At 41.7% G+C, this 16,798-nt stretch overlaps 1 protein-coding gene across 3 annotated transcripts in view; it reads left to right on the top strand.

Moving 5' to 3' along the window:
* The window catches only part of DIP2C (DIP2 acetate--CoA ligase C (putative)), a 530,217-nt gene that overhangs the window by 277,084 nt on the left and 236,335 nt on the right, over positions 1 to 16,798 (top strand). For all 3 annotated transcript variants that reach the window (XM_088445439.1, XM_088445438.1, XM_088445440.1), the window contains one exon: positions 949 to 1,146. In XM_088445439.1, coding sequence (XP_088301565.1) covers positions 949 to 1,146 — 198 coding nt within the window. The remainder of the gene's footprint in view (positions 1 to 948; positions 1,147 to 16,798) is intronic.

Raw genomic sequence — 16,798 nt, 5'->3', positions numbered from 1 at the left:
TAGCCGCAAGTCTCAAGTGATTCCTTTTCTCCTTGGAGAACTGGATCTTAGCTTCCCTCAGAAGGACAATGTCTCTGACAATTTTGGGAGATAGTTGCCTATAAGGGTCTCCGCCGGTTCCCCCACCCCCCCTTCCAAATAAACGTGTGACCCACACTCAAATAAGAAGCTTGACAAATTAGAAGTGTGCAAAAGGCTGTGTTAGGTGGCATAATTTTTTTTAAATAGTATTTGGCCCACAATGGACATATTATCGATTGTCTATTATGGTCCAAAATATGGCCTCTTTTATATTTGGACAACTTGGAGAGGGATTCATTTGTTCTATGGAATATAGCACAATGCCCCGAGGCTAGGCTACTCTGTAAGGAAATTCAATATGTGCTTGTACACCTGACTCTGCTAGAAATGGCATACTGTCACGTATCTAATTACTGAATCTGATCAATTTGTCAGCTCTGTGCTTAAGTGCAAAAGGTGCACAGAGCCAATAAATTCTATTATTATCTGGCAGGGCACTAATATCATAATAATCTCCCTTTCTCTCCATAGTTTTATTTAATTACATAGCAGAGAAAAACACGGCAGTAACATTCTGTTTGTTTGGCATCATTTCCCTGTTTCTATTCATATACTTGCAAAAAATCCAGCATTCAGTGCAGATTATGTTTTCTAGGTGGTGTTGCCTAAGTAAATGCAGTTAAAGGGCCACTTAACTTAAAATTAAACTTTAGCTAATATGAAAATAGATTTAGTCATATTTGCAAATATTCATGTAAATATTCCCATGTGTTCAGAGAATTAAGATGTGTTAGCTTCTATAGCAATACTTTCAAAACAAGTGCAGATGAATGTGTGGTTTGCAAATACGTCTAGCCTTGTTGTGGTTTAGGACACAGGTAATCTCTCTTGTATTAACATTGGTTTTGCATTTTGTCTTCTTTCAAGTTCAACAGCCAGACCCAAACCAGCCTAAACCAGAGGGAGCACAGATGTTAGCTATGCGCGGAGAGCAGTTAGGAGTAGTCACAAACTGGCCGCCTTCACTTGAAGCTGCGCTACAGCGATGGGGAACCATATCACCTAAAGCTCCCTGCCTTACCACTATGGATACTAATGGAAAACCACTCTACATCTTGACCTATGGTAAGAAGCAGGATTTACTCCAACTAAGATTAGCCTGGTCAAATGTAACTTAATAATTATCATGCATTCTATCACATTATTTACTAAAGTGAGAGTTTCTACTTAACATTTAACTAGCACCTTCTGGAAGATAAGTGCTAGAATATGATTGGTTGCTATGGGCAACAACTCCACTTCTAAAAATTCTCACTTTAGTAAATATACCCCATAGTGTTGAAAAATATATGGTAGGGTTCTGTTTATTTTATTTTGCAAAAATATAATTTAAAAAATGATGATTGTATGTTGTGTTTGCTGAGTTCTGGCATCAGAGATTGTCCAGTTTTAATTCTAAAGCTGGCCACACACTAGACCAATTTACATCCAACCAGCCAACTAGTTGATTGATTGGAATGAAAATCTGGTAAGGTATGAAAGCAAATGACAATCAGCAATTTGCTCCCAAACGCCGGAAAATGGACAAAACTGTTGTTTGAACAAATTGTTTAGATCAAACATTTAACAAACTTGTCTAACGACCATTTTCATCTGGCATCTAGGAGCAAATTGCTGATCATCAGTTACTCCCATACGTCACCAGATTTTCATTCCAGCCAATCAACAAGTTGGCTGGTTGGATGTAAGTTTGTCTAGTGTGTGGCCAGCTTAAGTCTGCATACAAACATAAAGATTTTCTGTCCAACCATCCAACTAGTTGATTAGTTGGAATGAAAATCTGGTAACGTATGGGAGTAACTGATGATCAGCAATTTGCTCCTAAATGCCAGAAAACAGATGAAAATGATCCAAACAATTTGTTCAAAGAACAGTTTTTGTCCATTTTCCTGTGTTTGAGAGCAAATTGCTGATTGTCATTTACTCCCATACCTTACCAGATTTTTATTCCAACCAATCAACTAGTTGGATGGTTGGACAGAAAATCTTTGAGTGTATGCAGCTTATTGGTAACGCCACTGGCAGTCAGTTCCACAAATGTTTAATGCACTTTCTGATCATATACCATCATACATTTATGATAATCTTAAACAATTTTTCTACTTATTTGCAATTTTGCTTTACTCGTCATTAACGTGTGTGTTTCATTAGGTTGCTATAAAGCTATTTAGCTCTTCTTTACTTAGGAGAAGGAGACACATTATACATGAACAAAACCTTTGCCAATGATGTATCTACAATAAGTAATTTGTGTGACAAACATAACAAATTCCATATACTGTAAATACATTTCAGCTGCTGCAAATGTTTCCTTGTGTTGCAGAGAAAATCTGTATTTGTCAGAAATTGGAAGGTTTATGATGATTTATGTCAACTGTTAGGGGACAATGGAGAGTTGATTGCAAGAATCTTGTGTGTTTCCATACTGCAAATGGACAATAAGGAGTTGTGCGCATGTCCACTTGTGATGAAATGGAGAACTGGACGTTCTCATGTATTCTTATTCTCCATGCCATTCAGAGAGGGCATACTGTATTGATGGAATTGTGGGCTGTGCAGAGTTGTGCATGCGGGTAAATACACCTTTTTTTCAGATGGATCATTTGCACCTGGGATAGTGCAGGTGTCAATTTGCTCTAGAGAAGAATACAACTTGTATATGGTTAAATATCTGTAATTACTGTAGTTCTGTGCACTATTGGCTCCATAATAACTATATTGTACAGTATATCCTGTGCTGTACAAGTATACAGTCAGGAAGCCGGCGGACCTAATCCCGACAGCCGGCTTCCCGACTGCTTAATCCCGCCGAGGGTTAAATGACCGGCGTCTACATCTAGACACCTGTCATTTTACCGAGGCCGGCGCCCGGCATCTCGATCGAAGTGATGCCGAAGCGCCGCTACGGACAGCCGTGGGGGGGGGGTTAGGTTTAGGGCTCCCGGGGGGGATTTAGGGTTAGGCACCCCCTCGGGAGGTTAGGGGAAGGGGGGGTTAGGGTTAGGCACCCCCGGGGGGGACTTAGGGTTAGGCACCCCCCCCCCCGGGGGATTTAGGTTTAGGTGACGGGGAAGGTGGGGTTAGGTTTAGGCACTTAGAGGGGGGATTAGGGTTAGGCACTGGGGGGGAAGGTTAGGGTTAAGCACCCTAAACGAGGGTTAGGGTTAGGGTGGGGGAATAGGTTAGTGAATACTTACCTTGGGGACGATCAGGATTTTTATCCTGTTCGGGCAGTCGCTGTCAGGATTTGAACCGCCGGCCAGGGGTCCCGTGGTAAATCATACCGATTCCGTTGTACAGTATATCCTGATTCTAAACTAACTACCATGATTACAGAGATCCAATTGTTCAGTGACCAGGATCCCAGTCCAGCTAAAACAATGACAGAACATAATTGGCTGATAACTGCATATATGTGCACAGTTTTCATAAAAATCCAATGACCCCAGGTTGGGGGGATTCATTGGATTTTTATCATTCAAAACTGGGGCTCAACCATATGTTGCCCCTCCCTTCCAGGTTACACGCCCTGCCCTCCAATTCAGCTTTTCCTCTTTCAGTGCTTTCCAGGCACTATTGATATGCCTATCACCACTGTCATATAGTTAGACCCATGTGCTACGTGTTGTTTTATTAAAGCTGCGAGGTCCACCTGCTGGTAGATCGGATTGTTTGACAATTACCCCTGACTTCCCCCTTTATTTTATCTGTAAGCCTAGTTTGCTATCATCTCTTCCAACGCCAACATAATGAGGTCACATTGTGTTGTCATTTCTATTGGCATATCAAGGATAACCCTGCATAATGGTGATATTTAGGGGAAATTCTAGGGAGCTCCCTGAGCTTCCCACATATGTATAATATTCCCCACAAATTAACTTTAAATCCCCCCCCATGTGCATAGTAGATATATTGCATATTGCCCTCTTCTCCAGATACACAGGGGAGGGGCTCAAATGTGTCATTTAGCAAAATTGACCATCCAAATAATTGTCTCCAGTTGACCTTTGACCTTTAATACCAATAAAAGTGCCCAATTCCACACTACATTGCAGTCAATACCAGCCAACTGCCTTTGAGACCTACACCCAGTGACTCATATGTTTAATATTTCTGCACAATTCGGCACCTAGGTTGAGGGCAGCAGTATGGTGTTACGATATTAAATTAATCCTTTAGTGATTGTTTGTGAATAATTAACTTATAAGGACAGCATTGCAGGTTTGTGGATATGCCTAAAATGTGGAGAGCCACATTAAAAACTTAATGACCCTTTCTACTGTTAAGTTCTGTTTAATTTATAGCTTAAATGAATAAGTGAGAAAGAGCGTACATTGGGAATATATTTATTACATGTGCCACTTCTCTGTGTTTCAGTGTTTGTATAAATTGGTCGGCGTGCACCTAGCATTGGACTTTATGGCCGATATACTACTGGAAGGTGCAGGATTTATCTATAGATGTGTCCGCCTACATTTAGCCTCAATACGCCATGTGGCGGTAGACACCTTGGGGTATATTTACTAAAGTGAGTGTTTTTAGAAGTGGAGATGTTGCCCATAGCAACCAATCAGATTCTAGCTATTATCTTCTAAATGGTGCTAGAAAAATGTTATGTAGAATCTTATTGGTTGCCATGGGCAACATCTCCATTTCTAAGAACTCTCACGTTGATAAATAAGTGTGAGTGAGCCGCATGGAAGAAAGCAGCGGCCGCTACATTGTAGCACTTCGTATACAGATTCAGACTCAGTCGCACACAGATATACAAGTGTCACATTTCAATTTAATCAGCACAGTCTCCTGGTGCATCCTAGTCGTATCATTGAAAATGAGATGGGATTCCATCGGTTGGCAAAAAAAAAGTCTTTTAAGTGGCTAAAAAATAAAGTGTTTAAAATGTCAACAGAAATGAAATGGCATAGAGACAATTAGCACCTTAATAAATATATAAATTTCATAGGTATAGCGTAGCTGGTTCTCCAAGACCGCCCCCCCTCCCCCCCGCGCGGCTGTCTGCGCCCGTCTTACCTTTGATCGGTAAGCCGGGTGTCGGTCTCCCGTTGTAGGGAAAATGACAGGCGTCATTTAACCCTTGCCTGGATTGTACAGTCAGGAAGCCAGCGGTCGGCATTCCACCCATCGGCTTCCCGACTGTTTCCCCCTAGATTCATAAAATTTATAGTGCAGGACTTTTCCAATGTTTTTTATATCCTCCGTCCTTTGTATTGTTTATGTTCCTCAGCGGTGACAACACACGGTAACATTCAGGGTCGTTTCTAGAGAGGAGGGGGCCCTTGTGCACTGTCCGACACGGGCCCCCTCCTCTCCCCCCCGCGTCCGGCAGCGCACTGAGCTGTGCGCGGCCAGCGCCGGAGTTATAGACTCTGGGCACTAGAGTGTGCCCAGAGTCTATAGTGTATGCACAGGTCACCGGGAAAATGGCTGCGGCGGCCATTTTCCCTTTACTGCGCATGCACAAACGATGGTAAATTGTCCGCCGCTGCCATTTTCCAGTCGTTTTACAGCGCCGGACCCCCGTGCCGACGTGGGACTCCGGAGAGGTGAGTAACATTATGGGTTCAGGGTGTGCGGTGCGGAGAAGACGGGCCACTGGGCCCCATAGGGGCCCCGCACCGCACACCCTGCACCCATTATAGATACGCCCCTGGTAACATTTGAGATGCGGTTTTCCACTTTTGCTCTTTAGAAATAAACCTCTGCTCTTTGTACCTGAAGTGGTGAGCAGTGCTGCATAACCAGTCAGTTTTTGGCAGTGGATTATCACCAGTCAGTATTTAGTTGACTTCTTGGGTAGCTTAGACTAATTCAGTTTGTGTTAAGAACATTTAGAATTTCAGTGGTGTAAATCACAGCAAAAGTCCCTTATTTATGGTGAAAGCTGCAATCTTCCAGTTCAAAGCACCGTATGTCCTTCTGGTATTACTGTTAATGGCTCATCCCACTCTTGTTTATTTATGTAGTCTGTAAATGTTTAAAGTTGCTTAAGTATTTCCAGAATGTTTGGTGATGACGACTTAAGTTTAAAGCTATACAGTTACATATTTTGTTTGGTCTTCGTATTTTTTTTTTTCTTCAGATATTTCATAACAAAACAGTTAGAGGACATTATGTGGAACAGTATGGCAGAGGTAGATAATCTGTGGTAACTAACCACAAGTCTCAGCATGCTGCAAGTCCATTCTGTAGAAATAGATGAGCATGATGGGTCTAGTAGTAGTAGCGCTACCTCTGCTATAGACATTGCATTTTAAAAGATCTTCCTGACTAAAGATGCAATGCTTTGATTATAGGTTGTGGTGATTTAACATCATATTTTGGTTCCCTATTTTTCTTCCCTGTTGTATTGTGGACCAGTCAGTGAATAAGTGATATGACAAATAATTAACAGTCCTTCCAGGTCATATTCCAAAAACCCAGCGATAACTACAATCATGTCGCTTATAGCATAGCAACAAACAAACAGTGGTGCTAACAAGCTTGTCCATAAGGGGAGAGATCAGATGGGACAAGTCTAGTCTGGGCAGAAGTTGTTGGAAGATTATGGTGGGTTGTGGGAGGTAGAAGGAGAAATCCAAGAGGACTTAGGGGGGAGATGTTTCAAGCCTTTCACTTTTTAGGAGACTAGATACATATCCCCCATTGAGAGTAGGGTGCAGTAACCCTGCAGTTACTATGGAATGACTACTGGGTGTACTGTAATATATGTGCATGTTGAATTGGTTTGCACATGGCTCCCACTTCTTACAAAATGCTTTGGAGGTGCTATGAATACATACATGGCCGGGACTACCGCCTGAGCCTTTCTCCCCATTGTCTCTCCATCATGACTCTCTCCCTCTGATTCCATCTCCTTCCCTCTTTATTGGTTCACCATAGTGTCTAAAGTCTGGTAGTATCTCTCTTGGTAACTTTTTTTTTTTACTTATTTTCTCTCTCTCCCCCTACTGTCATCTTGTGTGTCTCACCTCCGTGTGCCCCCATTTTTGTCCTTTTATCTCTTTTTCACTTCAAAACTCATCCCCCCACCCTCACCTTGCCTCCACATGAGCTGCTTCCATTTGTTCAGTGTGACCATTACCTTAGGGGCACTGCCACTATAGAAGAAGTAGCAACCTTCATGCACTTTAGCACTGCTATGGTAACTTTATTCTGCTGCTAGGCTGCTCAGGAGATGTGTATCAATTACATCCTCAATGTCCCCGGAGCACATCATTCCAGCTGCACTTACAGCTATTGTTGCATTTTATATTAAATGTATCAGTGCTGCTTCCAACTCCCATCATACTGTAGTATGCATTTCTGTATACAGGAAGATAAACCATAGGCTGTATAATAGTGTAGACCAGTGGTTCACAAACTGGGTGCCATGGCACCCTTGGGTGCCTCAGGACACTTGCAGGGGTGCCTTTGGTTGGTGATCCAGTACCAAATAAAATATTTAGTCAGTGTGATGGGCAAAACCAGTGCTAATGGCTGCCAATTAAAAAAATATGTGGCCAAACAGAAGCACAGCCCTGCCAACCACCAAATAACTAGAGATGTGCGCCGAACCCCGTGTTTTGGTTTTGGATCTGGATCTCCCCTGGTTTTGGATCTGTATTGGTTTTGCCAAAACCTCACCTCCATGTTTTGTTTTCGTGTTTTGGATCTGGATTTTTTCTTAAAAAATAAAAAAAACAACTTAAATCACATAAAATTGGCCTTTTTTGTTCCTACAGTATTAATAACCTCAATAACATTTATTTCCACTCATTTCCAGTCAATTTTGACCACTTCACAGCTCACAATATTGATATGTTCATCTTGTTTAGGCCCAAAATTTGCACCAAGATAGCTGGCTGACTAAGCTAAGCTGCAGCAGTGGGCGGCACAAACACATGGCAGTTCAACTTCAAACATGGCACATCAGGAAACACTTATTATTCAAGAGAGGCCTGAGGGAGTTGGAGTATGTATGTAGTTGAAGGTAGGGCAGGGACAGGAAGGGTTGATAGGTAGTAAATTTAATTTAGTTTTTTGAGGGAGAAGGGGACGGGAGGAGGCATTTACAAAAAAAATGTGATACATCAGTCCTTGCCACAGAAGAATCCTTGAGCGCGGCTGCTGCTGCTGGGAGTTGATTTTCTCATCCCAGAAGGGGACCAGGAAGAGTGCTTTCCAAAAAAAATAAACAATTGACTTAAATAATGCTTTGCAAACCTTCTATAAAGGCATTTCCCAACCTGTACAGGGACATAAAAAAAAAACTTAGTTAGTGGCCTCAAAGTGCCATTTAACCAGCACAGATACGTGGACAAGTGTAAGATCTATGATTTAAGGGCAGGGGTAGCCAACCCTGGTACTCGAGAGCTACCAACAGTGCATGTTTTCCAGGTCTCCTCACAGAATCAAAACTATAAAAATTAACTCCACCTGTGGATCTTTCTAAATGTTTTGGTGAGTAATGAATACACCCGTGCACCAGCTAGGTCGTCTGGAAAACGTGAGCTCTCAAGGACTGAGGTTGGCTACCCCTGATTTAAGGCCTTACGTTGTGTCTTTCTTGAGAATCCTGTGCCTGCTTCTACGGCTAGGAGTGGATTTTCATCCCAGAAGAGGACCATGAAGAGTGCTTCCAAAAAACAATTGACAAATAATCCTTTGCAAACCTTCTGTTCTGTAAAGGCATTTTCCATCCTGTACAGGGACATTAAAAAAACAGATTTAGTTAGTGGCCTTCAAACTGCCGTTGTTCCCACTGTCCACTTAACCACATGAGATATTTGAACAAGCGGAACAGAGCATTAAATGCAACATTTCAGATTTAAGTTTAAGTTTTGCGTTGTGTCTTTATTGGGAATTCTTGAGCGCCATGCCTGCTTGCTGGGAGTGGATTTTTTTCATCCCAGAAGGGGACCAGGAAGCGTGCTTTCCAAAAATAAACAATTGACTTAAATAGTCCTTTGCAAACCTTCTGTTCGTATTTCCCAACCTGTACAGGGACATTAAAAAAAACCAGAGTTAGTTAGTGGCCTTCAAATTACCATTGTTCCCACTGTCCACTTCTTAGATATGTGAATATGTTAGAATGTAGAAGGCCAAAAATTGGGTGGACCACAAATGGCTGATTGATCAACCATGGCTACTGGATTAGTGTGATAAGGAATAGGAGGCTGCAAACTGGGTGTCCTGTCATGAGTTGGCCATATGGGGTATGTTGCTGTTAAGGGATCAGGCTGGTTATCATTATCAGTGGACACATTATTATTATTATTATTATTATTATTATTATTATTATTATTATTATTATAGTTGTTATATTGGGTTGCCATCTCCTGAAGAGTGTTTACCAACAGACAGAGACTACCTAACTATCAGCTCAGGCATAGACACTTCCTGAGGAACAGAGCTCTGTTCTCTGGTGGGAGCCCTGTTCCAACATCTGAAGCTCTTATCTCCCCACATCATCTATTATAGATGAAAAAAAATGTCATCTGGGACATCTAGCTCCTCTTACTTTACCCTGCTCAGCCTTTTTGGACTGGAAGTCCAGGATGGATGGTTTGGAAGAAGATGGGGATGGTCATTATCAAGACCTGGTCTCCCCAGTGGGTGTAGTCCGGGAGGTATTGGTTGGCATGCAGGCAGCAGAATAACAAAAGCCTCTATGTTGTCTGTGCTTACTATTCCGTATTTCAGTTTGCGATTCAGGTAGGAATAAAGTCGGCTACAGAACACAGTGACAAAATCACTGGATGTCTTAGTGCATTTAGGCCAAATACGATCCATGAATTCCCAGACAGATTCCAGACAGGTGAATCCTTTGCTTGTAATAATCTTTGGTAATTCCTGGCAAAGGTGGGTGTTATAGCCAGACACTTTGAAGGCTGTAACTTTGAACTGCTTTATAGAAAACATGTGAATGAAACCTTTCCACACTGCAGAACATGATGGAGAAATCCCTTGAAGTTCAGCACCTAAAGCATCTTTTTTCATGTTCTCTGAGGCCTCTCCTGACTGTGAAGAAAGATTCTCCACACTGTAGTCTACCATTGTGACTTTTTAATGGTGATTTCAATGTTGTCCACTGGCTGAGATCCATTTCATCTGAGGGTTGTGTTTTCCCCATGCAAATGAGACAATTCACATCCAGAAGGTGACTTATGTTTGGCCGTGGTGTCAGTTTCTCTTTTGGTGGAATTTGCACAATCTTGGTCTTGGGGGCACCATGATGAATCAGACAGATCCTCCAGGGTAAACATCTGATCTGGTGTTGTATCTATTTCTATTAAACCTTTGTGTGTGAGTTTAGTCATCTGCCGCTTGTGGTGGAGCTCTTTTTCTGTTTTCTAAATGATCTCCAGACACAACCTAAAACTTAAACCTTAAAATGAAATGTTGCATTTAATGCTCTGTCCCGCTTGTTCTAATAACACACTAGACTTATAATCTTTGCTTTTGTTTATGTTTTTGAATAGAACAGTTTTAGAATTTAGGACGTCTACTCTATATAGGTTTGTAAATAAATATAGGCTTTAGTTTTTTAGAGCATATAACTTTATAAGCTGTTAGGATAACATTTCTGCTATGTTTAAGATTAAAAAAAAAAACTTTTTGTAACCCAATAACGGAAAAAAAAAAAAAAAGTTTTCATTGCAATACTCATGAAGCCCCTTGACAGACAGCAGCACAGCACCCCTGCTCAGCTACGCCGATGACAGGTATCTGCAAAATTCGTGTGGGTTCGGTTCTCTGGGAACCGAACCTGCACATCCCTGCTAATAACTGAACCTAAGGGTGACACATAAACACAATTTACTTCATTTAATTTTTGCTGAATTTCTCAATAAGAAACTTTTGACCCAGAGGTGCCATGGAAAAAATTCTGATACTCTAGGGCGCCGTGATTCAAAAAAGTTTGGGAACCACTGGTGTAGACAAATGTAACTCTTCTGTATTGATTATAAATTGCAGCTAGTATATTTATGGATCATATCTATTTTGGACAATAAAAATGCATTATATAATCTGTAAAGACACAGTAATATGGTGCAAGTCTAACGTGTCTGTTCCATTTAAATTACTAACCATGAGCACAACACACTCGCACAGACAATCACTGATCCTGGTGCCTCTAGGGTGTAATGGAGCATACACACGGTCAGATTTGTCAGATGAACGATTAAACGATTTGAACGATTTTACCAAAGTTTTGAACGATTTGAACGATTTTTGACTGCATTAAAATGAATGGAATCGTCCAAGTCTGACTGCAAACACATCAGATGTCAGAAATCGTTATCTGACCATCGGGATCGCGCATCGTTGATCGTCCATCGTTCAGGCATGTCAGATATGAACTATTTTCCTTCAGATATGAACGACTGAACGATTTTTAAATCGTTATCGTTCATATCTGAAGGAAAAATCTGACCGTGTGTATGCACCATAAGACTGGTTTGTTGATTTGGAACATTCTGTCAAAGCACTTATATGAAGGCTCCTCATCTCTTCTCTCTTTTTCTATTATTTATTTTTCTAGTGTTGTAATTTCTAATTACCATTTAAATAATTAATCTAAATCTAAAACAATAAACTTTGATTATGATTTTTTTTGCAAAATAAAACAACTATGTAAATGAATTATATATGTTATTTTAATTAATAGCATTTTTTTGGGGTAGAATGTTTAGTGTGCCGCCATTGTAGATCTTTGGGAAATGAACCTAGAAGTGAGTGTTAATAAGCCCGACCTCAATGTTTACACATGTAAGTATATACAGGTTGAGTCTCCCATATCCAAAATGCTTGGGACCAGGGTGATTTTGGATATCGGAATATTCCGTATTTTGGATTATTTGCATAAAATAATGAAATATATTGGGAATGGGACCCTATTCTAAGAACAGAATGCATTTATGTGTTATATACACCTTATACACACAGCCTGCAGGTCATTTTCTATTATATTTGTAATAATTTTGTGCATCAAAAAAAGTTTGTGTACATACATGAAATTCATTTATGTTTCATATACACCTTATACACACAGCCTGAAGGCAATGTTATACAATATTTGAAATAATTTGTGCTTTAGACAAAGTTTGTGTACATTGAACCATCAAAAAGCAAAGGCTTCACTTTCTCAGTCATACTAAAAATATTCTGTATTTCGGAATATACCGTATTTCGGAATATTTGGATATGGGAGACTCAACCTGTAGGCAGATCTAGTTTTCAAGTCTGACAACCCAATGAATGCCTTGCCATCTGACAGTAAAGAAACTTAAAAGCAGATTAATTTTGTCTCAGACATTTCAGGTTTTTTTTAATCTGGCTGCTGCATGACTAATCTGTAACCTGTGTTCTCTCGCTGTATTATTAGCACAGTTTTTCCTAAAATCATGAGTTTAAATTTTTAAGAGAAAAACGGGTAGTAATTAAAATAGAAGAAAAAATGGGCATTTGGTGCCAAGGGATGTTACTTCCATTTAATTGCTCTTTGTTTAAATGTAATTTAATTTAAAACCATTTACAAACATGTATACGCAAAAATATAATGCATTTCTAAATAACCACAGGGCCATAGAGAGCGATGAGAGAGGTGTGGACCAATCCTGGGACATGGCCACACCCAGTAATTTTTTTTTTAAATAAATCATAACTACTACAATATTTGTCACTGGGGATGTTGAGGAGGGGTCATTCTTCCCCTGCACAGCTGGCCCAGGACCTTGTCGGAACCACCAGACAAGCTTAGGCTTGGGACATTAGTACCTGCTCTGTCCCTCTGAGCGCTCTGGTATGGCCAAAATCTAAATTTTTGTAAGTAAAATATGTCTTGGTCACATTGAAATACATTGCTTTTACAATTTAAGGGTCAATCCAATTAGCCGCAGGTGCACTTTATTTCAGACAGACTCATACAAAGGCTGTAAGCAAAATTGTGCGATTTCAGACTCTCATTGGGCCGGGAGTGGTGTGAGATGTCGTGCCATGGTCTGCGTTTTAATGCTGAGGCAAGGACAACTTGCACCCTTTGCGGACAATAGGATTGACCCCCTAGTTATTTGGTTAGTGAAGTTGAAAAGTTTACATGTAGTGTGTCAGTAAATACTAGTAACATAATTCATGGTATGTAGAGAATTCCAAAGCTTTAATAATATAAATATAAGATCCCAATTCAAAATCCATATAATATAAAGCAGATGTATATAGACAGAATGTGTCACAGGAAAAGTTCTCCCTCAGACATACCAACTGAGATTAATTTGCTTAGTGCAGATGTTCCCAAACTCCGCCATTACAGTCCAGGTTTTAAGGATAATCAATGCTTGAGTCCAGATGGTTAAATCAAATTGACTTATAATGAGGTACTAATTATATCCTTATCCTTAAAACCTGGACTGGATTAGGTGTCAGGGCTCCCAGGGGGACTTAGGACCAGGAGGGTTAGGATTAGGCTACGGGAAGGGGGGGTTAGGCACCCCCTGGGGGAGGTGAAGGTGAAGGTTAGGCACCCCCCCTGGAGACTTAGGTTTATGCTGCGGGGACGGGGGGGGGTTAGGTTTAAGCACTTAGGGGGGAGCCCGACGCCCGGCATGCCAGACAAAGGTAAGCCGGGCGGCGGCCGCGGAGAGCCACGGGGAGGGAAGGTTAGGTGTCAGGGCTCCCGGGGGGATTTAGGGTTAGGCATTAGGCTACAGGTAGGGGGGGTTAGGGTTAGGCACTAGGGGGGAGGTTAGGGTTAGGCACCCCATGCGGCCTGTGGTAATGCATACCGATCCCATGGATACAAAAAAGTGGATATGGCACTTAATTGAATCTCCCTTTTAATGTTGAAGAAAAATGAATGCACTGAAAATGAGAAGTCAATTTATAAAATGATACAGTATGTGTTGATTGTCTAAGATTTTCAGTATTACTTCTGTGCTGAGGGCTTTTCTCACCTCCCACTGGCAGGGATATATTGAATGACACCCCCATACAGATGCAGGGGAATAGAGAGCCGGCAGAAGGGGACGTGGTCTAATCATGGGAGATGTGACCACGCCCATTTCGGAAATAAACCCAAAACATTTGTGAGTCCGTCATCTTGGCAAAAATCCAGGGGGGGGTCAGTGCAATCGCTCCCCCCCCCCCCCCCCCTTCACGCTCAGCAGCAGCAATCAGTCTCTCACTACAGCCCAGCCCAGCGTGTGCTGGTCTTCTGAGAGGTAAGAGGGGGGGTGGCGGCTTCGGACCCGGGCCCCCCAACGAGTCCAGGCCCAGGTGCTTGGTACCCGCTTTCCCCCTCTCGGCACCCCTGTACAGATGTGTCCTTGCTCATCTAGCCTCAAAGCGCCATGTAGTGCAACTTGCCAGGTCCCGTGCAACTCTGCTAGCGTCAGGTGTCTTTTTTTTTTATGCTGAAAATGTGTCTAAGTAGCAATGCTACAGATATGTCCCGCTGCATCTTTGCAGATCGCGCTACAAACGTGCACACGCATCGCGCCATGTGATTACCTGCAGCAGCATATGCTACACTATAGTGCGCACTGCGATCCCACCATGCATTCCTATGGCGGCGTGGTCACACACCTCGTGCCATACATGGCGCAATTTGCTGCGTACACAGCAAAGATGTAGCAGGACACATCTGTATGTGACTAGGACACACCAGCAGACTGAGCTGATTAATTTAATATGTGACCCTTTCATATCTGTGTGCAAAATGAGTACGTAAACAGAACTTTGCATAGAAAAAAGCTGCGGCCGCTGCATCATAGTGCTTTGCGTGCTGATTGAGAGACTCATTTGCAGGCAGTTATACAAGTGTCACATATCAAATGAATCAGCAGTGTCTCCTGGTGCAGCCTAGTCACATTGCGACTTAGACGCATTTTCGGCAGAAAAAGACTCAAAAAAAAGAGGACAGCGCTAATAGTCTCACAGGACCAGAAGCGCCAAGAGAGGCTGTTGCATATTTTAGAGACCTCCCCTTTCCACTGCTCCTGTGTTCTGTGCTGTGACTATCTCTGTTGCACACACAACAAATGCACTCTTATTACATTGTGCTGTAACATGACACGAGAAGACCTCCACATAATCACTTCCTGCAAAGAATCTGCTTTCTCAAATCTATGTCCATTTATATTTCTAGTCTGAAATTATGTCCGCTCATTGAGTCTAATTTCAGAAACTTCATGTTGCTTTCAGGAGTTATTTATTGCTTTGACCTGTCAGTGGATTTCATCTAAATGCAGACTGCATTTTCCTTACAGCGTGAAATGAACAGAAATATCTCCATTCTGTATTTTGCATTGATTTTTCTTCTTCTATATTTCTAACATTAAAGAGAAGAAAAATTGCAAGTTTTTGATCTGTGCAGAAGTGTATTATTTCTGTTATCATTGTCCGTTCATTTGTAACTGATGTTCATACTTGTATTTATTATTATCTTTTAAGGGTCTGTCTGCCACCTCCCCTTAGAATGTAAGCTCTCACGAGCAGGACCCTCTTCCCTCATGTGCTTCTCCTTCACTTGATTATACTTTAATATACAACAGTACCACAGCCTTGGTTGCTGACACCATGCTGCTTATCTAAGTGTTATGCAGCAATGTATTAATCATGTACCTGTCCTGCATTGTTTGTACTGTTAACAACTGTTTTCTTGTGTGCTCATTTGTTTATGTACATCGTAAGGCGCTGCGGAACCCTTGTGGCGCCATATAAATAAAGGATAATAATAATAATAAGGGTTCCGGAGATTAGCAAAACAAGAACTCAGTGACTTACAATACAAAACAATGCAGGACAAGGACATGGTTTACCAATATTGCTGCATCCGCGATCATAACACTCAAATAAGCAGCAAGGCGGCAGCAACCAAAGGTTAGGCGCCGTTCAGGGGCTTTTCAAGAGGGCCCCCCGTGTGTGAGTTTTTTACAGTGCTGACACCAGCGCCGACGTGGGACTATGGAGTGGTAAGTATAATAAGGGTGCAGGGTGTGGACTCAGAGGCCCGCGTGCACCGCACATCCTGCTCCTATTATAAATATGCCCCTGGCGCTGTTGTAGGGAGTATAAGATAGTGTAAGTAAGGGAAAGGAGAAGCACATGAGGAAAGAGGGCTCTGCTCATAAAAGTTTACAATAAAAAGGGGAGGGACATACAGACGGGGTGACACAGATGGGTAGACAGTGAGCAAAGAGCAGTGGGCTAGGATGAGTGCGGGATGGCTTTGATGAAAAAGGGCTTTGAGTGCCCTTTTAAAGGTTTGTAGAGAGAGGTAGAGTCGAAGTATCTGATAGGGAGAGAATTTCAGTGGTAGGGAGCAGCATGGGCATTCTGCAGGCAGGAGTGGGAGGAAGTAATCAGTTGGCAGGAGAGGTGGCATGCATTTGTGGAGTGAAGTGGGCAGGCAGGAGTGTGAAGGGAGATGAGGTCAGATATGTAAATGGGAGAGGATTAGGTATATAATGTTTGGTATTTCTGAAATGTACGAAGACACTCTAACTTTATTTAAAGACTTGTGACATAATCATGGTGCGGGCTTCCATTTTTGTGGGTTCAACGAATATTCATCAGACTGAAGAGATGTCACTGGTACCTAAAAAAACAAAACAAAAAAAAAAATTGATGCCTCCACTGTGTGAAGGGTGAAGAACTACTTTAAAAACAGAAAAAAATCTATATATATTGCACGGCTTCCCATATATTAGCAGTCGCA

The sequence above is a fragment of the Taudactylus pleione genome, unplaced genomic scaffold (genome assembly GCF_031769625.1).
Source record: "Taudactylus pleione unplaced genomic scaffold, aTauple2 ptg000380l, whole genome shotgun sequence".
Classification (NCBI taxonomy): domain Eukaryota; kingdom Metazoa; phylum Chordata; class Amphibia; order Anura; family Myobatrachidae; genus Taudactylus; species Taudactylus pleione.
This window is presented reverse-complemented; position numbering and strand designations above follow the sequence as displayed.